This window comes from Heterodontus francisci, chromosome 22 (assembly GCF_036365525.1).
Source record: "Heterodontus francisci isolate sHetFra1 chromosome 22, sHetFra1.hap1, whole genome shotgun sequence".
NCBI lineage: Eukaryota > Metazoa > Chordata > Chondrichthyes > Heterodontiformes > Heterodontidae > Heterodontus > Heterodontus francisci.
In genome coordinates, this window is record NC_090392.1 from 63271789 (window position 1) to 63296572 (window position 24784).

At 41.3% G+C, this 24784-nt stretch overlaps 1 protein-coding gene across 1 annotated transcript; it reads right to left on the reverse strand.

The window, feature by feature from the left end:
- Positions 1 to 2535: 2535 nt before the first annotated feature.
- LOC137381628 (uncharacterized) lies at positions 2536 to 16038 on the reverse strand. Its single transcript, XM_068054332.1, has 4 exons — positions 15850 to 16038; positions 9433 to 9622; positions 5096 to 5154; positions 2536 to 4258 (listed from the first exon to the last, which is right to left on the reverse strand). Exons 1-4 carry the CDS (start codon positions 16004 to 16006, stop codon positions 4038 to 4040), a joined length of 627 nt encoding a protein of 208 aa, XP_067910433.1. The 5' UTR covers positions 16007 to 16038; the 3' UTR covers positions 2536 to 4037.
- Positions 16039 to 24784: the final 8746 nt, after the last annotated feature.

Consider the following 24784-nt stretch of genomic DNA (forward strand, 5'->3'; position numbering starts at 1 on the left):
ATAAGAGCAAATTAGGTAAACTGAGTATTTGAATAGAATTCAAAACTGAAAAAAGGACATTTTAAAGAAGGCAATGCAGCATTCTTGCTGAACTTTGACCTCTGAGACACCGGCACTCCAAGATCCATATTGGCCTTAGGTCTTGCCTCAAAGCTGTTGAATGTTATGCAATTGTCACTTATATCCTGTTGCATATCTGTTAAAATAAAAATCCATGCTGAATTATTAAAACTGTTCCCGAAGCTTTTACGATCATTCCATGAGGTTTATGGCTTTGGTACATTTGCTATGCAAAACATCAAAGACAATTTGACTGGAATTAAGGATTAAAATAGGGGATTATTTGCATGAGTAGGAACACGTCATTCAGATTGTCGTACAACATTGTGTTTTCAAATTTTTAACCCTTCGCTTTCATCATGTCGTCTTGTTTTGATGGTACTAGGCATTCTCTTATTAAATATCCCTAGTTTAGGAGATACAGTATTTTATGACAGCTGTGAAGCCCATGACCATCTCAATAGAATCAGTATACTATGACATTAGTTATTTCCACGCTTGAATCCTTCAGCACTTTGTTGGAGTAGGTTGTGAAGAACCCTTTGAGCAAGTAAAGGGTTGCCAATAATCTTGATCCTTTTTACTTCAGTTATCAGATAAGTGGAGGTATCTGAAGCTTTTGACATTTTTTCTTCCTTGCACAGGAATGCAGATAGCTGACTGAATGCCAAAGTGCAGTGCCAGAAGCACAGGATCAGATTCCTTCATAGGCTGCAGAAAGTTTTACGGCACATTAAAAGAGGAAACCAGTTCTACTGAATTGCCCCAAGTTCACTTTCAAAACACAACTAGATTTTTTTGCCCAATTATTGCCCCAATGGAAATGGAGTGAATGGGAGTTCCACCTGCCTGGGGGATACATCCTGACCCGAGGTGTATTTTTCTGGGGTCATGGGCAATTACAATTTCTTGGCAGAACTTATGGTCCCTGGAGGAAGGTACAGAAACCTGGAACAGTGTAGTGTAGACCTGGGGAGGGTGGGAAATGAAAATAATCGTCTCAATTTTTAAAATTGTACATCTGGGGAATTCAATCTAATTCCTGAAGGGGGCGGTGGGGGGGAGAGAAGTCCCTAGTACTGAACAGTGCTAAGGTACAAATAATGGACAATACATTGTACACCATATGAGCATATTTAAAGTACAGCTGCCCATATTTGGACAAATGAAAGAAAAAAGGAAGGGCTTGCATTTGTATAGCACCTGTCAGAACCTCAAGGCATCTTAAAGTGCTTTATAGCCAATGAAGCACTTTGAAATGTTGCCACTGTTGTGTTGCAAGGAACCCCACTAGCGAATCTGTGCACAACCAGGTCCTATAAACATCAATGCGACACTGACCAGATAATCTATTTTAGTGATATAAAACCAAGAAACTGCTAGAAATATTCATCTGATGAAAGGTCACTGACCTGAAACGTTAACTTTGCTTCTCTCTCCACAGACGCTGCCAGACCTGCTAAGTATTTTCCAGCACTTTTTTGGTTTTATTTCAGATTTCTAGCATCTGCAGTATTTTGCTTTATTAATCTGTTTTAGTGATGCTGTTTGAGAGATAAATTTTGGCTCGGCCACTGGGGATAATTCTCCTGTTCTTCTTCAAAGAAGTATGCCCCATGTTATCTTACCCAGAAGCGGTGAGGGCTAGTGAAGCAGATCCTAACGAATTTCACTGAGTAACTTGAGCAAAAATTCTAGGTGTTTTGTTTCTGCACTGTAATCTCCCAGACAATATAAAAATTTAATTGCAGAGCCACATGACCTGTTTTCAACTCCTACTTTTATTTTTTAATCTCTTAATAGTTGGACTCATCCTTCTTCTTCAGTTCAAAAGGTTGCTCCTGGACAATGGCACTTTTGTGTTACTTGAAGCTAGTAAGTTGCCCCAGATTCCCATCTCATTTTTTTAAATCTCAGAAGTGAAGCACAAATACTTCTTGGTTTACAAACCTTGCTATTGATTAATTTCTATGCTTGTCAAAAAAAAACGCTCCAGGTACATGTATAAAGATCAACTTCAACTTTTATTATTAAAGAGATTAACAATGCTTTTGTAAATCATTTCATTGTTTTTATAAGCAGTTTAATATATTTGTAACAGTGGTTATCCTCCTTGGCTTTATCTTTAGACAGCATACCAACCAATACATACTTAATTTTTAGGGCATTTTCAGACTTGCAGGCCAATGCTTGCAGGTCTTCATAACATGGATGATGCTTCAAAAGATTATCGCCTTTGGTGTCATGTCTAGATTGTCTAGATTGTCTAAAATGATACAATTTTCTTCTTGGATAAAATACTAACGTAGGATCGATAAATATTTAATTAAAGAAAAATGAAACATTAATTGAAGTTATGAAGTGAGGTTAAAAAAGTAAAACCAAAACAGTGATTAATCATTATCATTTAGAATCAACAATAACTTTTGTGATTGAAAACTATTTTATTTTGGAGTCAGAAAACAAAGTGCACGAGAATTTTACTTTGAATAACTGCAAGTATGATAGTTTGAGAATTATGACGAATGATTAGACTGGAATTTATATTGAGCAATATTATCAGATGAACATTTGCCATGTTTGTATCAAATGCTTCTCTCTGCTATTTTAATGTAGCTATGAACCCACTTAAAATAAATGGGCTGAGACTTAATTTCAAATAGCAGACACCAGAATTTCACAAGCACATTTGTACAGTAATATCATTTCTCAACTTACTTTACCAGTAAAAGCCTTGTTAAACCAAGCACAGCATTAGCAGGACCATTGATCGATATTAACTGAAAGTTGAATGCTGGCAGTTTTGTAAAGGATTTGTATTGTGCAAGATTCAAAATTAAGTGGAGCAAGATATATCGCAAAAGCTAAAAAATTGTCAATGACACAGTTGTCGGACTTCTTCCTTTGAAGTTTTAGGAACATTAACAATCCAATGAGATTTTAAATGCCAGGAAACAAAAAGTGACATATACTTTTGTAGATCCTTTTGATGAATTTTGCAGTTCAAATATATTTTTAAAATGGTTGATTGGAGGCCAGTGGTCGTTATTGTATTCCACTAAACAACAGTGATACTCCAATGATAAATCTATCAATTTAATCTGCGAGTATTATGAAATTATCCAATGAGTTATAGGATATTATTGCACTGTGAATCCAATAGATTTTTGTTACAATTTGCAGGATAGAATAGCATCCTAAAGAAACAGAAATCAATTATATACTTTTTATTTTAAAAATGTAGGTATTCCAATGTTGAAGGTTTTCTTGGGTTCATTGTCATTGTTGGCTACTAGAAGATCTGCAGGCTAGTTAGTCAAGGGTATCAGTGCAACCTCTTGTCAAAGCTACATAAAAAAGTCAAACAATTGAACAGTTGGCCCAAAGTATCTGAGACATTTTGATAGTGTCTCCACATTGAAGATGTTGAATATTCAAATTATGATGTTGGAGGCACCCAAGCCTATAAATACCAAAGCAAATACAGTAAAAAAGCATTGGAAAAAATATGGCAATTTAATCATGAATAAGAAATAACAAAACCTAAATATAATTACTAGGCCCATATTGACATATTGATGGATGTGCCTAATATTCTAATGGGGTTTATATTTCCAATAAAACTCAACTCCATGCAGAACAAAGCTATTATTTACACCCCTGTACAGAAGTCCAATAAGGAGTAGAAGGTGATCGACTGAACTTGTTTGAACTGGACTTTGAAGCTGGAACTTGAGACAATAAGATGCAGAATATTTGTAATTGTGGCAAGTATGCAAATTTCCTTTTTAAAAGAAAGAAAAAGTTCCGACAAAATACATTTCCCAATTTTGGTCCCTTAAGAATGACACTGCAAAAGAAAAGGACTCCGTGTTTTTATAGAAAAGGACTCAGAATTGTTTAGGAGACTTATGAGCTGCAAATGCTAGTGACAAACCCTGTTGATAGGACTTGTGAAGTTAGGCATTTCAAAGCTTTTATAATAGCAATTCTCGAATTGTAATACATAGCAACAGCATAATAGCAAATCCATCCAGACGCTTGAAGGTAATGGCACCTGATGTCGGCTTGACAGTTGCAGCAGTTGTTGTCATGTTTGTAGATTTGGTTGTTTGTTGCGTCATGTTGCCAGCTGTGGTCATGTTGCCACTCATTGTCACATTTTTCATAGGAGTTGGAGTAGGTGTGATCATAGGAGCTGTGTAAAAGCCATCAAATTTATCAAACTATCTTTTTTCTCAGGCATTTGGTTACATAGGATGAGTCAGTAAAATTTGAGTTTTTGCTACAAGGGCACTTTTCAGTCTGAATAGATTTCAAATTTACATTTGGTTTATCAAGCATGAAATATATATAATCATCATACTTAATTCAATCATGAAGTTTGTCAGTAACTCATCCGTTAAAAAGAATACAGTTTGCAGTTTGTTATAGAATTATTTTAAGCTTCTAATTCCGAACTCAGACAATTTCTGCAGTGTTGCAATATCCTGGGTGTCCCTTGGTGAAGGTATCAGCCAGGGTTCTTACTTCTGGTTACTTTCTCCCAGCTAAAAGTTTCGAATGTATGATTCTACAGGCCGTAAAATCCCTCTAGTATCTCACTCAAGTTGGTATTCCTTAAATGTAAACCTAGACAGTGATAATGAAGGACACGACAGACAAAAACAGATCCTGTTCTAACTGAACTCCCCTTTAGCCTCCGTGGACAATGACTGGGACCAGGAAACAAGGCCAACTTCATTCTTCATAAGCAGATTGATGTTTGAATCAACTGTAGTGTCCCATTGGCTGCTCCAACTGAGAGCAGCTAACTCAAGAGAGTTCAGGAATGGAACCTGTATTCTTACAGTTCATATGATTTAGTACTACAATGGTAGAACAATTACAATAGGTTATTGGAGGGGGAGAGCAGGAGGATTCAAAACATTTCCTTAAATATTCACACCTTAGAAATAATATGGACAAGGAAAGCTAAAAGATCTCTTTATCATATAATTGCCCATCCATTCTTAAACATTAAAATAAATCCTACCTGTTTTGATGGTTTTATTCATGGCATATGTCATATTTCCAGAAATCTTGACATAGGCTCTAGACACAAGGTGGAAAAATTGAATGTTACATTTCCTTATTTATAATTACATGTTAAGAGATACCTTAAATTCTATTTAAAATCCTCCCTGGCGATTACTCCGCCCACCTGATAACAGGCAAATCTTAAAAATCCCCCATTGCTACTTATCCATGAATGGAAATCAAAAGTAACCTGATAAGTTAATTTGCAAATCCTATATTGGACTTTTCCTTGTTTTAATCGCTTGCGTGGCCTGTCCCTTTAAAAACAAAGATAATAGAGTTCTATCTTCCATGCTGACCACAAGTTTTCTCACTGTAATATTTACAAACATACTGACAAATGTATGAATTAGAAGCAGAATAGGCCATTTGGCTCCTTGAGCCTGCTCTGCTATTCAATAAGATCATGGCAGTTCTGTTTGTGTTTGAATTCCACGCTCCCATCTACCCCCAATACCCTTTGATTCCCTTGCCTAACAAGAATTTATCTACCTCCACCTTAAAAATCTTCAATGACCCTGCCTCCACCACCTTCTGAAGCAGTTCCAAAGTCGCACAACCTCTGAGAGAAAAACATTTTCCTCATCTCTGTCCTAAAAGGGCGTCCCCTAATTTTAAAACAGTGCCCCCTAAGTTCTGGACTCACCCACAAAAGGAAACATCCTCGCCACATCCACCCTGTCAAGACCATTCAGGATCTTATCAACTTCAACCAAGTCTCCCCTCACTCTTCTATACTCCAGTGAATACAAACCCAGACTGTCCAACCTTTCCTTATAAGACAACCCGCTCATTCCAGGTATCAATCTAGTAAACCTCCTCAGAACCGCCTTCAACGCATTTACGTCCTTAAATAAGAAGACTGAAACTGCAAACAGTATACGAGATGTGGTCTCACCAATGCCCTGTATAACTGAAGTATAACATCCTTACTTTTATTTTCAATTCCTCTCATAATAAAGGATAACATTCCATTAGCCTTCTTTATGACTTGCTGTACCTGCATACTAACTTTTTGTGACTCATGCACTAGAACACCTAGATCCTTCTGTACCTCGGAATTTTGCAGTCGTTCTCCGTTTAAGTAATATTCTGCTTTTTTAAATTTTGGTAGCTTATTAATTAATAATCAATAATTAATTAATATTAATAGCTACCTTAAGTAATTATGAGATACTGCAACAAGGATCTGTGTTCGGCCAATTTATTTAATAGGATATATAAAAAAAGACTTGCATTTATATAGCACCTCTCATGACCTCAGACTTTATGACCAATGAAGTACTTTTGAAGTGTAGTTGACCCTTAGAAGGTAAGGCAGCAAATCTTCTGGGGTGCTAAGTTTGCATTGCTTTTTGCTTGCTATGTAATGGGGTATTGGAAGGAATCGATGGTTGACGGAGTGGGCTCAATGGACAAGCTGACCTTTCCCTTTTTTATTCACTTATTTCCAGTAAAAAAGAACAAAGAACAGTACAGCACAGGAACAGGCCATTCGTCCCTCCAAGCCTGAGACGATCTTGATGCCTGCCTAAACTAAAACCTTCTGCACTTCCGGGGTCCGTATCCCTCTATTCCCATCCTATTCATGTATTTGTCAAGATGCCTCTTAAACGTCTCTATGGTACCTGCTTCCACCACCTCCCCCGGCAACAAGTTCCAGGCACTCACCACCCTCTGTGTAAAGAACTTGCCTCGCACATCCCCTCTAAACTTTGCCCCTCTCACCTTAAACCTATGTCCCCTAGTAACTGACTCTTCCACCCTGGGAAAAAGCTTCTGACTATCCACTCTGTCCATGCCGCTTATAACTTTGTAAACCTCTATCATGTCGCCCCTCCACCTCCGTCGTGCCAGTGAAAACAATCCGAATTTATTCAACCTCTCCATATATTCTATATCTGCCCAATGTGGTGTTATTAATATGATGCATTATAAATGGCCAAATCATGTTAACGCAAAGAATGAAGGATATATATTTTCTTAGTAACATTGCAGTCAAACTCGTGATTTCTAAAAGGTAACTGTAAAGTGTCCTTTGTGCTTGCTGACCTACATTGGCTCCCGGTTAAGCAACCCCTCAATTGTAAAACTCTTATCCTTGTTTCCAAGTCATTCCATGACTCCCTCCAGTTCTAGTCTGCCACTCTAGAATTGGCCTCTATAGCCACTCCAGGCGCTGCTTCACAAACCACTGACCACCTCTAGGCACTTACCCATTGTCTCTCGAGACAAGGAGGCCAAAGAAGAATCCTTGTTTCCAAGACCCTCCATGACCTCAAGCCTCCTCATCTCTATAATCTCCTCCAACCCCACAACCCTCCAAGATATCTGCACTCCTTTAATTTTGGCCTCTTCAGCAACCCTAATTTTAATTTCTCCACCATTGGCAGCTGTGCCTTTAGCTGCTAAGGCCCTAATCTCTGCAATTCCCACCCTAAACCCCTCCACCTCACTATCTCTAATTCCTCCTTGAAGATGCTTTTTTTGGCCATCTGAGCTAACATCTCCTTATGTGGCTTTATAATGCTCCTGTGAAACGCCTTGGGCTATTCTATTATGTTAAAGGTGCTATATAAATACAAGTTGTTGTTGTTTTAGAAACAAAGGGCAGTTTTCCAAGATTCTGCTCAATTTTCTTGTCCTTGTAGATGAGATTTGAGGCTCATTTAACTGCGGTCCCTATTGGAGAAACAGCACATGTATGAATTAAAGTTAGTTGCACCAGCAGGGCTCCTGGCGCAGGGCTCAAATGGTGGTGGGAGCCCTGTCTCAGCCTTTTGGAGTCCGCTGGTGCGATTCTACGGCGCTGAGGCACTTAAGTGCCCAGCACTGGGATCCTTGTCCCTTTAAAGATGGGGTTCTTATCTCTAAGAGTGCTGGCCAATTCGAGGGCCGGCATCTCAGATATATCAGCAGTGCCACCAGAAGTGATGGCCACCACTGGTACTTTACCAGACCTGGCAGCAGGCCCATTGCTGGAGACCCCGACTTGAGGTAAGTGAGGCGGGGTTGCTGCGGCCAGTCTGGCAGGTCCCGGTGAGTCTGGGCAGTGGGGGGGGGGGGGGCAGTTGAGGGGGGATTGTAAATGGAGGGGTGATCTTTGCAACTGGGGGGCCTCGTTTCACTGGCGACCTCACCATTTGGGGGAGGATCTCCGCCGCTGGCTTCATTCTAGCAATGGCAGGAAGAGGGCATTATGTGGCTGATAATAGACCTCGATAAAAGTCCTCGAGGTGGCCAACATCCCCAGCTTGTACACACTACTGAGTCAGCGGCGCTTGAGATGGCTTGGCCATGTGAGCCGCATGGAAGATGGCAGGATCCCCAAAGACACATTGTACAGCGAGCTCGCCACTGGTATCAGACCCACTGGCCGTCCACGTCTCCACTTTAAAGACGTCTGCAAACGCGACATGAAATCCTGTGACATTGATCACAAGTCGTGGGAGTCAGTTGCCAGCGTTCGCCAGAGCTGGCGGGCAGCCATAAAGACAGGGTTAAAATATGGTGAGTCGAAGAGACTTAGTAGTTGGCAGGAAAAAAGACAGAGGCGCAAGGGGAGAGCCAACTGTGTAACAGCCCCGACAAACAAATTTCTCTGCAGCACCTGTGGAAGAGCCTGTCACTCTAGAATTGACCTTTATAACCACTCCAGGCGCTGCTTCACAAACCACTGACCACCTCCAGGCGTGTATCCATTGTCTCTCGAGATAAGGAGGCCCAAAAGAAAAAAGAAAGAATAGACCACTTAAGGGTCTCAACTGGCCTTTCGGCAGAAAGGCTGTCTTCGGTTTTTCCCACCCCGACTTAATCCCGTTGTGACTTTGGGGGGACAGTGGGGCGGGGTGGGGGGGGTGGTCGGTGGTGACAGGTCCTCCACCCCTTGCCTCCTGTCGCAATTCTAAGGGCCTCCTGCCTCCGAGCCCATCTCTGGGGACCCAATACATCCGACAATAAACTGTGCATCAGATAAAAGCTGGCAATTCAATTTGTCATTCACTATACAATTTCTACTTAACTCCTGCAAATACACATTGATTGAATGCATTCCCCTCACTGTAGATGTATGATTTAAAAAAAGTAGGACAAACTGTACTGTGTTAAAATCTTATGTCACAAACAGATACAACATCCATGTCAAACGATGCATAGGTGCTGTATTATTAGCAAACTGATAGTTATGCATTATACATATGACACGCATAAAGTAACAGCTTGAGCATATTGAATGAATGGCAGGTGGAAGCAACATGAAGAACCTATGATGGGAGAGATGAAATTAAACCATACTTGAATGTAACAGAGACTTCCATGTTCGTCATGTTTTCAGGTGAAGTCCACATTTCAGTGGTTGTTCCGCCTGAGGTCTGAAGAATTCCTGAGCAGTTTTCAGCATTGTTTGTCCAAATCCCAAAACTGGTGCTGTTATAGGAAGCTGAGAGAGCCACCATAACATCAGATGCAGATCCCTCAATGGTAACTGGGGAAAAAGAAAACACAGTGTATTGTTATATGCAGGGAATGCATAAATACATGAAAATATTTACATTTAGCTTTATGGGGCTGTGCAGTAGAAATGTGAATGGTATGTGAACTTCATTTTGTGTTACTCACATATGTGTCCGTATTGATGCTGCAGTGCAATATCGTTGGAATATAGCTGTAAAAATAATTCGCTGGCAAATAAAAAGTATTTCCTTTGCTAATTTAGTTCCACAAGCTACAGAACTTGGTTAGACATGATTTTCGTTTGTCTCTTTTTTCCGTGTTCATCTTCATTGCTTTCTATTTCTTGCCCCATCCCCACTTTATTTGCTTGAAACCTATTACATTTCTTTGCCAGTTCTGATGGAGGGTCACTGACCTGAAACGTTAACTCTGCTTCTCTCTCCACAGATGCTACCAGACCTGCTGAGTATTTCTAGCATTTCTTGTTTTTATTTCAGATTTCCAGCATCTGCAGTATTTTGCTTTTATATTAATTTGGTTAGAGACTTCACTGGCTGATGAAACAATGACATGACAAAGGGTTTCTAGCCATTTCCCTTACCCAAAATACCAACCCATGTTGGCCTTTCAGACACTGATCAATCTGCTGATTGTTTTCCAGCATTTTCAAAATCCTAGAACTCCGTTCCTAACAGCACTGTGGGTGTACCTACCCCAAATGGACTGCAGCAGTTCAAGAGGCAGCTCACCACCACCTTCTCAAGGGCAATTAGGGATGGGCAATAAATGCTGGCCTGGCCAGCGTCGCCCACATCCCATGAATGAATAAAAAAAAAATACACTGGTGAAGCATCACGCCCGCTACCAGCAAGTCAAAGAAAGGTGGGCAGCTTGTTTGTGATTTACCAGTATGTGCTGGTGAGGGGAAGTGGAGGGCGGGGGTGAGGGTGAGGGTGGGGAGGAGGGCCAGATTTACCTCCGCAGCACGGGATTGGGTTCTTACCTGCTTTAAGTCATTAACTAGACTGGGTGTAGGAAAAAAAATAGGGGATAAGGCCAATGACAAACTTTTTAATTACAGTTGTTTGAGGGCTCTTATTGCCTATAAATCCTGTCTATTGGGCTTTTCTTTTAGATGGATTCTTTGAATCAAGCTCCAGTTTGATATTCTGCTCAGTGGCACCACATTGCCTCAAAGTGCAATAGCATATAGTTTGGCTTGTGTGGACACACTATTTTCTCCTTCATGTAAATACGTATTTAAAGGATCTCCATCCAAAATGTGAACATGTCTTTTCTCTTCAAATACTAATGGACCAGGATCTCCAGCAATTACATTTTTAACTTTTATGTCCAGTAGTCATTCATCGTTTAGGTTTGGAGTTTTATTTAGTTTAACTTGGCAAGTTTTGCAATTTTTATTCCTCATCAACCTGCGATATCATTGCTGAGGAATTAAGTACTCTGTCTACTTTCAACATCAAACACTTCCAATTTGAAGTCTCCGCTCTTGAATAAGAAAATAATTCATTTTTATTTCAATATCAGAGTGCAGTCCAGTGAAGTGTGCAACATTTCATACCATTCACACAAACTCTTGTTAATGATTCTCTGGGTGAGGTTCGCACTTCAGGGCTAATGTTGTATTATGGGTCTGCTCTTATTAGGCATTGGATTGAGGCTGCCCATACCCATTTAAACAGGACCCACATAGCTAGCAGAAAAGGAAAACTTTCATCCTATCAACCAGAGCAGAATTCAAATGCAGAACAGAAAGACAAAAGGGCAATATTTTCTACTCAGTCTTTTTTTCTCTTGGGAAAAGGCTTCTGTTTTGATTTGCTCTGTTCCTATTTGAAATATGGATTGTCAGCACTGTAGTAGAGTAACAGGTTAGGTGACTATCATTTGCATTGCATGGATGCTGCATACAAACATATTAATGCTTGCAACTTTGACTCGTTGCATGGTGAATGTTAAAACAAGACTAACAACATAAAGCAGTCAAACAGTTTACAGAGGTTGTCACCAAACAACTAGTCTCTCTTAGGGAGAACATGGCTTTAACTAGTGAGAGCTTAAAAATGTGCATCGATAAAAGGCAGTGCTATTTTGAGGTTGGGGCTAAGGCATATTTTTGTGGGGCAGAATAAAAGGGGCTTTTCTCTGTATCCGACTGTGTTGTTGACCTGAGTTTCCAATGCAGCGGGCCAAGCTGGAACAGCATTCCAGTCCCTAATGTTAATGTCCCTCATCTTGAGCAGCACGAACTTAAACTTTAGCCCAAAAGATATAAAGTAAAGTAATCTCTCCTGAGAAATAGATGACTCAGGTTGCTAGGTTTAGTTTAGTTTAGTTTAGTTTAGAGATACAGCACCGAAACAGGCCCTTCGGCCCACCGAGTCTGTGCCGACCATCAACTTAATGGATTTTTATGCTAGCTGTGGAACATTCCTAGATCAGATACAACATGACAAGACACTCTTCTTTTACAATCCCCATCTCAAAGAGTGTTTCCTACACCTCCTGTCTAATTTTTGCTTTTCTTACACCAGTGAGCTGTTGAAGATAAATTGCAGATTAGTGTTAAGCTGTGGAAAGTTCTGTCAACTGTCCCTTCTCCTCAGGCACTGTTCCTCCATCCCAGCCCACCTTTCAAAACGATAGTCATCATGTGCCTGATCTTGGACCCTGCAGCCTCTCCAATTAAGGCCCCTATTCCTCTCAAAGGTTTTCAAATGAGCCATTTGCATGTCGCACTGCATCTTTGTTTGCTGTACAAACAACTTCAGTTTCCACCCCAAACATTGCTTCAGGAGCACCTTGGGCAAGAGTACTAATAACATCACGGGGAACTGAAAACAGTAGTTTTTGAAACCTCTCTTTAATCTCAACCTTTCCATAGCTTGCAGGACTGATAACCATGCAATTTTAATCCAGCACTTTACCTTCATGTTCCAATTCCAGAGCAGTACAAGCACATGGTTCTATTCTCTGCTCAACACAGTCAGCACATATCCTCCTCCTTGTGCCCACTGTCACTTTCAATGCGCCCTCAGGTTGCATTCTTGGAGTCCTCCAATTCCTCATCTCTATTCTGCCACTCAGTGGACATTATGCATAAGCTTTTGTATATATGCCAACAATACCCAGCTTTATGTCTCCACCACTGCACTCAATTCCCTGACTGTTGCTTTGTTGTCCGGCTGCTTATCCAACATCAAGTTGTGAAGAAGTCGGAACTTTCTGCTCAATATTAGCAAGACCAAAATCATCCTGTTCCCCTCTCATCTGAAACCCTACACCTTAGCCCATGACCTCCAGCTGTCTGCCATAGTGCCCTGTTCAACTCTCAGCTGAGCTTCACACTCCACAGTGTGGAGGCACAGTGGCGCAGTGGTTAGCACCGCAGCCTCACAGCTCCAGCGACCCAGGTTCAATTCCGGGTACTGCCTGTGTGGAGTTTGCAAGTTCTCCCTGTGTCTGCGTGGGTTTTCTCCGGGTGCTCCGGTTTCCTCCCACAAGCCAAAAAGGCTTGCAGGTTGGTAGGTAAATTGGCCATTATAAATTGCCACTAGTATAGGTAGGTGGTAGGGAAATATAGGGACAGGTGGGGATGTTTGGTAGGAATATGGGATTAGTGTAGGATTAGTATAAATGGGTGGTTGATGGTCAGCACAGACTCGGTGGGCCGAAGGGCCTGTTTCAGTGCTGTATCTCTAAACTAAACTAAACAAGCTGGTCCATCGCCAAGACAACAGCAAACTACAGTTAGAAAGATGTCTCCCAAAGTGCCTTACAAAGGTATAAAGAAAAACGGGCAGTTTGCCAAAATATAAAAGATTAGGAGAAGTGACCCCTAAAGCTTGATCAAAGTGATAGGTTTTTAAGGGAGAAGGAAATATAAGTCTTTTTGGAGGGAATTTCACAGAGTCGGGTCTGGGGAGTTACAGGCAGAGTTGTCTTTTTCCACCTTTTTCCTCACTCCCGGCGAGGCAACAAAAACTTACCTGCGTTCTGGGGTTCCCCAACATCTTCATGAAGCTGGGCTGCAGTCCCAGCAGTCGCCACCACTTCCGGTGACGCAGCTGGGACAGAGTGCTGCTGGCCCATTGATTGGCCGGCAGCTCTATTAGGCGGGACTGCCTGCCTGAAGCAGGCGGAAGTCCCGCCTCAGACTACTTAAAGCCCGGGGATCTACAAAATAGGGGTCGGATGCCCATCCAGGCGGAAGCGGGTTCACCACTGACTCTCATCCGCCAAGGGTAAAATCCTGGCCCTTGTTTACAAATCCCTCCATACCCTCATTCCATGCTACTTGCACCTCAACTCTTCCAACTTGTATACTGGTTATTACTCCCACCACTCTTCTTTTCAACATTAGCAGCAAAGCATTCCAAACACTCTTAAGACTGATCTTTTTAATCCTGTCATCAGCCACCACCCTTAACTTTTCCCTTACTTTTGCTTCAGTAAATCCCCAAGCACGAGTTCAGCATTAGAGTACACAGTATAAGCGAATTTTTTTGTTTCAGCAAGGGGTGTGAACTCATTCTAATAGGAACTGGGCTAAGACTGAAAAATCTCACTTCACCACAGCCATCAGAAGAGGAGACTTTCATTCTAGTTTGGAATTGTTTCAAAGGGAGAAGGAAAGTAGAGAAATTAATGTTCCCAATTTAACTTCTAAACAGCATAGGCTCTTTTGACAGATTTGGGACAAGTTACTATGTTGGAGGTGCTATATAAATGCAATTTGTTATTTTTGGCACTACTACTGTTCAGCAGGACCTACTTGATAGGTAACTCCACAGTCTGTTGGGAGCGTCATCTGGGACCAAAACCTGCAGTGTTAAAATTGTAGCTATGTAGGAACAAACCCAGAAATAGAGCTACTTTATTTTAGCTAGGTGGCTCAGTTGGTGGCACTCTTGCCGCTAGATCACAAGGTTCTGGGTTCAAGTCCCACTCCAGGGCTTAAGTACAAATAATCGAGGCTGACACTCCAGTGCAGCAGTGAGGGAATGCTGCAATATCAGAGGTGCTATCTTTCAGAGGAGTTGTTAGATAAGTCCCCATTTGCCTGCTTGGGTCAATGTAAAAGATCACATGGCACTATTTTGAAGAAGAACAAGCAAGCTATCCCTGATGTCCTGGCCAACATTTATCCCTCAATTCACATCACAAAAACAGATTATCTGGTCATTATCACATTGCTGTTTGTGAGTGTTTGTTGTGTGCAAATTGGCTGCTGTGTTTCCTACATTACAACAGTGACTACATTTAAAAGTACTTTATTGGCTGTAAAGTGCTTTGAGATGTCTGGTGGCTGTGAAAAGTGCTATATAAATGCAAGTCTTTCTTTACTTTCCTGCTTCTTACCCAATGATTGAGGCAGTGAAAATTCCCTCACATATTTCATTGCACTCTCTTTTAGGACACTAGTGACTGTGGAAAAGCTCTCCCTCTACATAATATAAAAACAATTATCTGTCCTTCATCTTAAATTCCTCTGCACAGTGCAGACATTTATTGAGCACATTTTTTCAGTTTTAAACATACATTTTATGTATATAAACATTTTAAACATATGTTACAAAGTGACTGTAAAAGTCCAATTAGCTGTTTGCGATATATCTATCTCTGGAAGGACCAAGAGAAAATTGCACTTTATATTTCATCATGCTAAATTTCTAATTGCCCCAGAGCCTCTCACTCTATTTCTGTACAGGCACCAAACAGGAGCTGTTGCAATGTACACCACAACTGAACAAATAATGCAGGCAGGTACTCATCGATTCACATAGCCTGGCTCAGAAGTCAATTAACAGAGATGGTTTGAAAACAGATTTCTGCAACACAGTGAAATATTCTTAAACACAGAAAAGACTAAAGCTTTTATACATCCATGTAGGAAGATTCTCTCTGTGCACTCGGTGCGGCAAATTCGTAAACTGTTATTTAAAAAGAAACCTGCTTATGAGCTCACTACAGTTTTTGTAGAGTAGAAGACTTTCTCTGCATGTATAAGCTTTTAGCTTTGAGAGTGAAATAGCCATTGCACCTGCCAGCTCACAAAGAAAGTAGGGTGAAAGCAAACTAAAATAATCAAAAAAAATAACTAGTTCACTCATCTGAAATTCGATGGAATGGAAAAATACTTAAATTAATACAATTCTTAAGATTTTAAAGGAAGTTTAAAGAACGGTTGCACAAAATAAAAAAACTGTGCCTTTTGTGAAGTAATCAGCAACTCACCATTGTACTTTGTGTTTGGCATGTAGTATTTTGGAGTAATACTTAAATTGAATGAGCCTCCCATCATAGCATTTTCGAGCATGCAAAGTTGCTTTGTGTAGGTTGGTACACACTGAACAAACAGGCAAAGAAGTAGTGCTGGTAAAACTGAAGCCATTTCTCTCTGTTGGAAGCTCCTCTGGATTGCTAGCGAGGTCAAGCACAGCAGCTAGTTTAGTTCTGATGATTCTTGAATGTCAGGTGCACTGCTTTAAAACAGGATACAATGCACCACCCCCAAATTATTCAAATGCAGGTGATTTGAATATTGATGATGCTATCTGATGGCATTTTCCTGTTCTGAGATCATCTTTTTTAACAGTCTTCCTTGTTTCCTGCACAGCCCAGCTTCTTTCACAGATTTTGGACAAATTAGGGTAAATCTTGACTTTGTGCGAAAGTGCAAACTGGGTGATAACAAGTTGTGAACCCATTTTACATCTCTCCCGAGTTTTATTTCCATCGACTTTATTTACTATCACCTGCTGGATGTTATTGCACAAAGTCAAAATCTATCCCACTGATTTTTAAGACTTGACATGATTCTGGTGTAGTTAGCTTTATGCCATGAACACCTGGGTCCCAAGATAGCAAATTTGTACAATATTCTCAATGTTTCGGTTAGTAAAATAATTTAAAGGAGAATCTCGGGATGAAATCGCAGAAAGAAATACTTGCACTTATATAACACTTTACATGACCGCCGGACATCTCAAGGCTCTTTACAGCCATTGAAGTACTTTTGAAGTGCATTCACTGTTGTAATGTAGGAAACACAGCACCTATGCAAAACATTTCTATTTGCTGTTTTCCTGGAATTGCCAATGCAGATATTATTAACAAACATTTGTCTCAGAGCTTTTCTTGGACATGTATTTTATTCAGTGGTATCATGCAGGATTGGGCATTGCCAAATGTCTATTTTGATACAACATTAAAGCTGTGTAGCTCCCTTTGAACCTGTAGTAAAGTTTAGGTAGATGGCAGGTGAATCATGTAGAATGGAGCGAGCTGAGCTATTTGATTTCATTAAAGGCACATACCGATACCAGCTATTCCTTTGAACTCCTTCCTGCCTAAGAAGAGAGCAGCAGCTCATTTTTCTAAAGTGTCAGTAATGACTGGGGGGTTGGGGTAGGGGTGGGGGTGGGGGTGGGAGGGGAGAGGAGCCTCTCAGTTTCCCTCCTGAGACAATTCTCTCTTTCTTTCACATTGAAGGCATCAGTGAGAATCCATCAACTCTCCTCTATTTACAACCAGACCTGTGAAGAGTCAGGTGCTAATCTCTTTCCCCCACACTCACATACGTCCACTAACTTCATTTTCTTACAAGGCATTACGGCAGCGCAATTGAGCGGTGCTTTTATTTTAAAGAAAGGAATGAATTTTATTCAAATTTTGGTGATAATATGTAGAAAACTAGAAAATTATTTAATTATTATATGACAACTGAAAGAAGGAGACTCAATAGTACTGAGGTTAATCACATTACGTACTCAGTGGTTTTAAGTACGCAATATATTAATCAGATAACACAGACCAATTTATTGTTTTTGCACACTGTATGACTACCTGTAGTGTCATGGTGATAAAAGCAACACGCTCCCAAAGAGTGATTGGAGTTGTTTGTTTCAATGGTGATTAGCAGGAAACTTCCCAGAAAACAACATTTCGATTCAGTTATGGTGAGTGATCTATTTGTCTCAGGCCCTCAGGACAGTAAAACCCAACGGGGTGTGAAACAGACATCCAACCCAAACCCGCCCCTTTGCTCCTGGAGGGGTGGGTTAAAATCAGAGCTACAATGTCCAACAAAGAAAGGCTTGCCTTTATATAGAGCCCCCTTAGGATATCCCAAAGCACTTTACAGCCAATGAAGTACTTTCCAAGTGTAGTCACTGTTTTAATATCGAAAACATGGCATGCAATTTGCAAGCTCACGAAAATAGCAAATTGATAATGACAAGACAATCTGTTTTTAGTGATGTTGGTTGAGAGATAAATATTGATCAAGACACTGGGGAAAACTTCCTGACTCTTTTTCAAAATATGATCTTTAAAGTGTCCCTGGGAGGGTAGCTGAGGCCTCAGTTGAACATTTTATCCAAGATGGCACCTCAAAAAGTGCAGCATTTCCTCATTGTCAACCTATATTTTGTGCTCAAGGTTCTGGATCTAAGCAACAACAACAACTTATATTTATATAGCGTCTTTAACATAATAAAAACATCCCAAGGCACTTCACTGAAGCATTATAAAACAAAATAATGACACCGAGCCATAGAAGGAGATATTAGGTCAGATGACCAAAGGCTTGGTCAAAGACATAGGTTTTAAGGAGTGTCATCAAGGAGGAAAGCCAAGAGGAGAGGCAGAGACATGTAGGGAGAGTATTCCAGAGCTTAGGGCCTAGGCAACCAATGGTGGAGTGATTAAAATCAGGGATACTCAAAAGTTCAGAATTAGAGGAGCACAGATATCCTGGCGGGTTGTGGGTTGGAGGAGATTACAGAGATAGGGAGGGACGAGGTCATGGAAGGATTTGAAAACAAGGATGAGAAGCCTAAAATCAAGGCGTTGTTTGACCAGGAACCAATATAGGTCAGTGGGCACAGAGATGATAGGGAAACGGGACTTGGTGTGAGTTCAGACCATGGGCAGAAGAGTTTTGGATGACCTCAAGTTTACGGAGAGTAGAATGTAGAGACCAGACATGAGTGTGTTGGAATAGTCAAAAATAGTGGTAATGAAGGCATGAATGAGGGTTTCAGCAACAAATGCGCTGAGATGGGTTGATGTTACAGAGTTGGAAATAGATGGTCTTAGTGATGGCACAAATATGAGCACGGAAGCTCATCTCGCGGTCAATAGTGACATCAAAGTTGCGAACGGTCTGGCTTAATCTCAGACTGTTGCCAAGGAGAGGGATGGAGTCGGGAGCTAGGGAACAGAATTTGGTTTGGGGACTGAAAACAATGGCTTCTGTCTTCCCAATATTTAATTGGAGGAAATTTCTGTTCATCAGCAGTCTGATAATTTGGCAACAGGGGAGGTGTCAAGAGAAGTAGTAGTGAGGTAGAACTGGGTGTCATCAATGGACATGCGAAAATTAACTCAGTGTTTTCGGATGACGTTGCCGAGGGGCAGCATGTGGATGAGCAGCAAGAGGGGTCAAGGATAGATCCTTGGGGGACACCAGAGATAATGGTGCAGGAGCAGAAAGAGAAGCCAATGCAAGATGTACTCTGGCTACGATTAGGTAGCTAGGAATGGAACCATGTGAGAGCAGTCATACCCAGCTGGACGACAGTGGAAAGGCATTGGAGAAGGATGATATAGTCAACTGTGTACCTTTGTCACAGTCACATAGGATGTCATTTGAGGCTTAAAGGGATGTTTTAGGATTTTTAGCTCCAACATTGAAAGTGGCCAATTTGGCTACTGCAAGGAGCTCATGTTCCTGAATTCAATATAACAATGGAAAAATGCTTAGGGAATATGGGATTCCTGTAGGGTTAGTATAAATGGGTGGTTGTTGGTTGGCACATACTCGATGGGCCGAAAGGCCTGTTTCAGTGCTGTATCTCTAAATAAAAAAATGCAGAATTGTAATAGCTACAAAGACCACTTGGCAACAAGTAAATTGTCTCGGTGCCCTCTTGTGTGTTTCTTCTGTACTGCAGCAGTGACAACGTCACAGAGGAAGAAAGGATATCACACCCACCCCACCCATATGCTTTACCTTCACTAAGTTGGCACAACAATAGAGAATCCTCTAAGCTTAGCAAACAACGTGGAAGCAGAAAATTTTCAGAAAACTGCTTGCAACATAGAGGTTGACATTTATGACCTGGGCTTTCCATTAGGAACAGCGGTGAGGCTATCAGTGCTCACTGTTATGCAGTAAATTGAACAGCAACTTTTGGTGTGCGCATGTGTACTGTTAAACATTGAAATCAGGGAGATGCTGTGCGGGTTGCTCTGCTGCTCCACAACCTCCTGTATACCAGGACCTCACTGATAGACTCGGCGTTACAGTACATGAAGGACATGAACATACGTACTATGAGTAGGAGTAGGCTATTTTACCCCACGAGGCTGATCCACAATTCCATATTGATTATATGGAATCATGGCTGATCTGTTTGTGGACTCAACGCCACTTTACTGCCTATCCCTGATACTCTTTCACTCCCTTGTTTGTCAAGAACTTGTCTACCTCTGCCTTAAAAACATTCAATGACCCTGCCTCCACCTTTCTCTGAGGAAGAGAGTTCCACAGACTCACGACCTTTAGAGAGAAAAAATTTCTCCTCATCTAAGTCGTAAATGGGAGACCCTTACTTTGAAACTGTCGCCCCTAGTTTTAGTCTCTTCCACAAGACGAAACATCCTTTCAACATCCACCCTGTCAAGTCCTCTCAGGATCCTATATGTTTCAATAAGATCACCTTTCATCCTTATAAACTCCAAAGAATACAGACTCAACCTGTTCAGCCTTTCCTCATAAGATAACCCTTTCATCCCAGGAATCAGTTGAGTGAACCTTCTCTGAATTGCTTCCATTGCAATTATATCCTTTCTTAAGTAAGGAGACCAAAACTATACATAATACTCTAGATGTGGTCTCACTAATTGGGCAGCATAGTGGTGCAGTGGTTAGCACCGCAGCTTCACAGCTCTAGTGACCCGGGTTCAATTCTGGGTACTGCCTGTGTGGAGTTTGCAAGTTCTCCCTGTGTCTGCGTGGGTTTTCTCCGGGTGCTCCGGTTTCCTCCCACATGCCAAAGACCTTGCTGGTTGATAGGTTAATTGGCCATTATAAATTGCCCCTAGTATAGGTAGGTGGTCGGGAAATATAGGGGCAGGTGGGGAAGTGGTAGGAATATGGGATTAGTGTAGGATTAGTATAAATGGGTGGTTGATGGTCGGCACAGACTCGGTGGGCCGAAGGGCCTGTTTCAGTGCTGTATCTCTTAAAAAAAACCCAATGCCCTGTACAATGTAGCAAAACATTTCTACTTTTATATTCTATTCCCCTTGCAATAAACAGCCACATTGCATTTGCCTTCTTAATCACTTGCTGTACCTGCATACTAATTTTTTGTGTTTTGTGTGCTAGGACACCGAGATCCCTCTGCATCTCAGGGTTCTGCAATCTCGCTCCATTTAAATAATACGTTGCTTTTCTATTTTTCCAGCCAAAGTGGACAAGTTCACACTTTCCTACATTATACTCCATCTGCCAATCTTTGCCCACTCACTTAACCTATCTATATCCCTTTGCAGACCTCTTCACAACTTACTCTCCTACCTATTTTTGTGTCATCGACAAATTTAACAACCATACATTCTGTCTCTTCATCCAAGTCATTGATATAGATTGTAACTGGTTGAGGCCCCAGCACTGATCCCTGTGGCACTCCACTAGTTACAGCCTGCCAATGTGAAAACTACCCATTTATGTCGACTCTCTGTTTCCTGTTAGCTAACCAATCCTCTATCCATGCTAATATGTTACTCCCTATACCATGGGCTCTTATTTTGTTTAGTAACCTTTGATGTGGCACCTTGTCTAATACCTTCTGGAAATCCAGTACACCACATCCACAGGTTCCCCTTTATCCACATTGCTTGTTACTTCCTCAAAGAACTCAAATAAATTATGCAACCATGATTTCCCTTTCACTAAATCATGTTGACTCTGCCTGATTGCATTGAGATTTTCGAAATGATCTGCTATAACCTCCTTAATAATAGATTCCAGCATTTTCCCTATGACAGATGTTAAGCTAACTTTCCTGTAGTTTCCTGTTTTCTGTCTTCCTCCTTTCTTGAATAGTGGAGTTACATTTGCAATTTTCCAATCAGATGGGACCTTTCCAGAATCTAGGGAATTTTGGAAAATTAAAGCGAATGTATCCACTATCTCAGTAGCTACTTCTTTTAAGACTCTAGGATGAAGTCCATCAGGACCTGGGAACTTGTCAGCTTTTAGTTCTAATAATATTCTCAGTACCCTTTCCCTGGAGATGGTAATTGTTTTAAGTTCCTCCCTCCCTTTCAACTCGATTCACAAGCTGCAATATTCTGCCAATAGCATGCCAGAAAATGTTAGGGCTTGTGAATTCTGACCAAAGGTCATTGACCTGAAAAGTTAACTTTGTTTTTCCACAGATACTGTCTGACCTGCTGAAAATTTGCAGCATTTTCAAGTTTTCCAGGATCCGCAGTATCCTGCTTTTGTATCAATAAGGGAATCCGTAGCATCTCTAGCAAGAATGTGAGCAGCTGGGGTGCATTACTTTCAGCTCCTTCTCTTCCTCCTCCCTCTCTGAATCATCCAAGGAGGATCTAAGTTCTTTGCCTTGTTCTTCGCCTTGTTCCTCCTGCAGGTCTAAGCCTCAAGTATTGTGCTGGGCACAGCAAACCCATGACCATTCCGAAGACCCTGGCTGGTGCTGACTGAAGGACACATCCAGATCTGTCCAGGTACCTGAAGTGCGACTTCAGCATGCTGATGGTCTGTTCACTCACACATCTGGTGGTGATATGGCATTCATTGGAGCACTTTGGGCCTCAGGGTTGGCGCTTTTGATGTCATGAGCCAAGTTTGCAGTGGGTGTCCCTTAGCCACCCCTTAAGTCTTCCAGGTCCAAAACTTGGCCTGTTGCGGGATGAAATCATAACAGCTACCTGAGAATCTTGTGCAGACCTGCATATAAATCTTTTTGTGGCTGTGCACCAGCTGCATTGATGGAGTGGAATCCCTTGCAGTTGACGAAAACTCCTGGTGGTTCTGAGGGTGACTAGATTGCCGTATGTGTACAGTCAATGGCGCCCTGCGACTGTGGAAAGCCAGCCAGTTGCAAAACCGAATGACCACTCATTTTGACTGGTATCATTGCTGGCAAAGTTACTGACCCTGGAAAATAAGCCATCAGTCACCTGTCTTCTGCATTTATGCACAGCTGACTGGGAGATCCTGGATATGTCTCCAGCAGAGCCCTGGAAGGATCCAGAGATAAAAAGGTTGAGGGTTGCAGTTGACTTTGACAGCCACTGGTAACATGTGGTTACCAGGTCCAGCCGCCAACAGATCTTCCTCTCGGAGGATGCAGATGTCTGCCACCACCTGAACCTCCAGACATGTTCAGACATGTCAAAGAAACTGAGCCTCTGCCTGTGGACCTTGTTTCCTGGGTGGTGACTTTTGTGAGCTGTAACTCTCTGCTGATGCTGATGCCAGCTGTTGCTCAGTTGGTAGCATTCTTGCCAAGGTCCTGGGTTCAAGTCCCACTCTAGGACTTGAACACAAAAATCAACTCTGGCACTCTAGTGCTGCACTGTTGGAGTTGCTGTCTTTCAGATGAGATAGCTGAGTCTTCAGTCTAGAGACGGGAGATGATTTTCAGTTCTCTACTGCACAAGTTGAAGTGTAGAACTCACAGCAGGGAACCTTCTTTGGCTTTGGCTGGATTTCTCCCAGCCCTCAGCCGGACAGGATTTCCTGATGTTTTTCCTGCATCTCTCTCTCCAGAGAGCTACTAGTTTCACGTCTCGCCTCTGTTGGGAGATGTATATCTCCCACCCTGTGGTGACCCACAATGGCCCAAGATGTGGCAACTTCACATCTTTGTTTCAGAAGAACCCATTCAATTCAAAAATGTCTCTTAATGGGTTCAGGATGGGTGTAATTGACACCTCTTAGCTTGTATCCTTTTGTTCTTATGAGACAGTAAGACGGTTTGAATATACAGGGATTTTGACCTTCCGTGGCCATTTTTCTAGCACATTGTCCACCTTTTAAAGGAAAAGTTGATTTTTATAATTCTCCTTATGTTTTAAATCGCTGTACTTCATGCGAGGGTAACAGTATGATAATTGGCAAACCGCCTCTTCCAAGGGGATTGCACACATGCAGCCTAACATGCTCGAGTGAAGTGCTTAAGTCAGTGTGTTGGAGCCAACTTCCCGAGGGCTGACAATTTCACTGGTTTGAACACCCAACCCACTGTCAAACCTACATGTTTCTGCAGATTAAAATTTAGCCCAATAATTCCCACTTAGCTTAATCAATGTTTTAAATAGGCTTATGAGGTACACCTGTAATCTTATCGCTGGTTAAAAAAAAATTACAATTATTTCAATTGAAGAGGGAGGAAGTTTACATAATCTCATAACTGCAAATGCCTAAATAAAAATACATAATACCTAAGAAGGCTGAGGGGGGACATGATTGAGGTGTACAAGATTATGAGGGGCATTGATAGATTAGATAGGAAGAAACTTTTTCCCTTAGTGGAGGGGTCAATAACCAGGGGGCATGGATTTAAGGTAAGGGGCAGGAGGTTTAGAGGGGATTTGAGGAAAAGAAAATTTCACTCAGAGGGTGGTTGGAATCTGGAATGCACTGCTTGAAGAGGTGGTAGAGGCAGGAACCCTCACAACATTTAAGAAGTATTTAGATGAGCACTTGAAACGCCATAGCATACAAGGCTACGGGTCAAGTGCTGGAAAATGGGATTAGAATAGTTAGGTACTTGATGGCCAGCACTGACACGACAGGCCGAAGGGCCTGTTTCTGTGCTGTATAACTCTATGACTCTAAATAGCATTTATCTTTGAAAATACAGGAGCAGGAAATACTCTATGATAAGATATCAGACTCTGCAAGTCTTCATAACATGGATAGAACTTCAAAAACACAACTGCTTTTGTAATATTTCAAACTGAGCAATATTTTATTTAATCAAGTATACAAAAAGAGAATTTAATATTTAATAAAGGACAAACAAATAAATTCAAGTACTAAATGAGCATTAAATATTTAAGAAATGAATGCTGAGGAAAACAATCAATGGTTAATAACTGTCACATAGTAACTATTGGGAGT

Coding starts and splice junctions, on each gene's coding strand:
- LOC137381628 (XM_068054332.1), bottom strand. CDS start 16,006: ATGGCTTCAGTTTTACCAGCACTACTTCTTTGCCTGTTTGTTCAGTGT. Junction 9,623..15,849: donor GCCAAACACAAAGTACAATG/GTGAGTTGCTGA, acceptor CTTTTTCCCCAG/TTACCATTGAGGGATCTGCA. Junction 5,155..9,432: donor GAAGTCTCTGTTACATTCAA/GTATGGTTTAAT, acceptor CCTTGTGTCTAG/AGCCTATGTCAAGATTTCTG.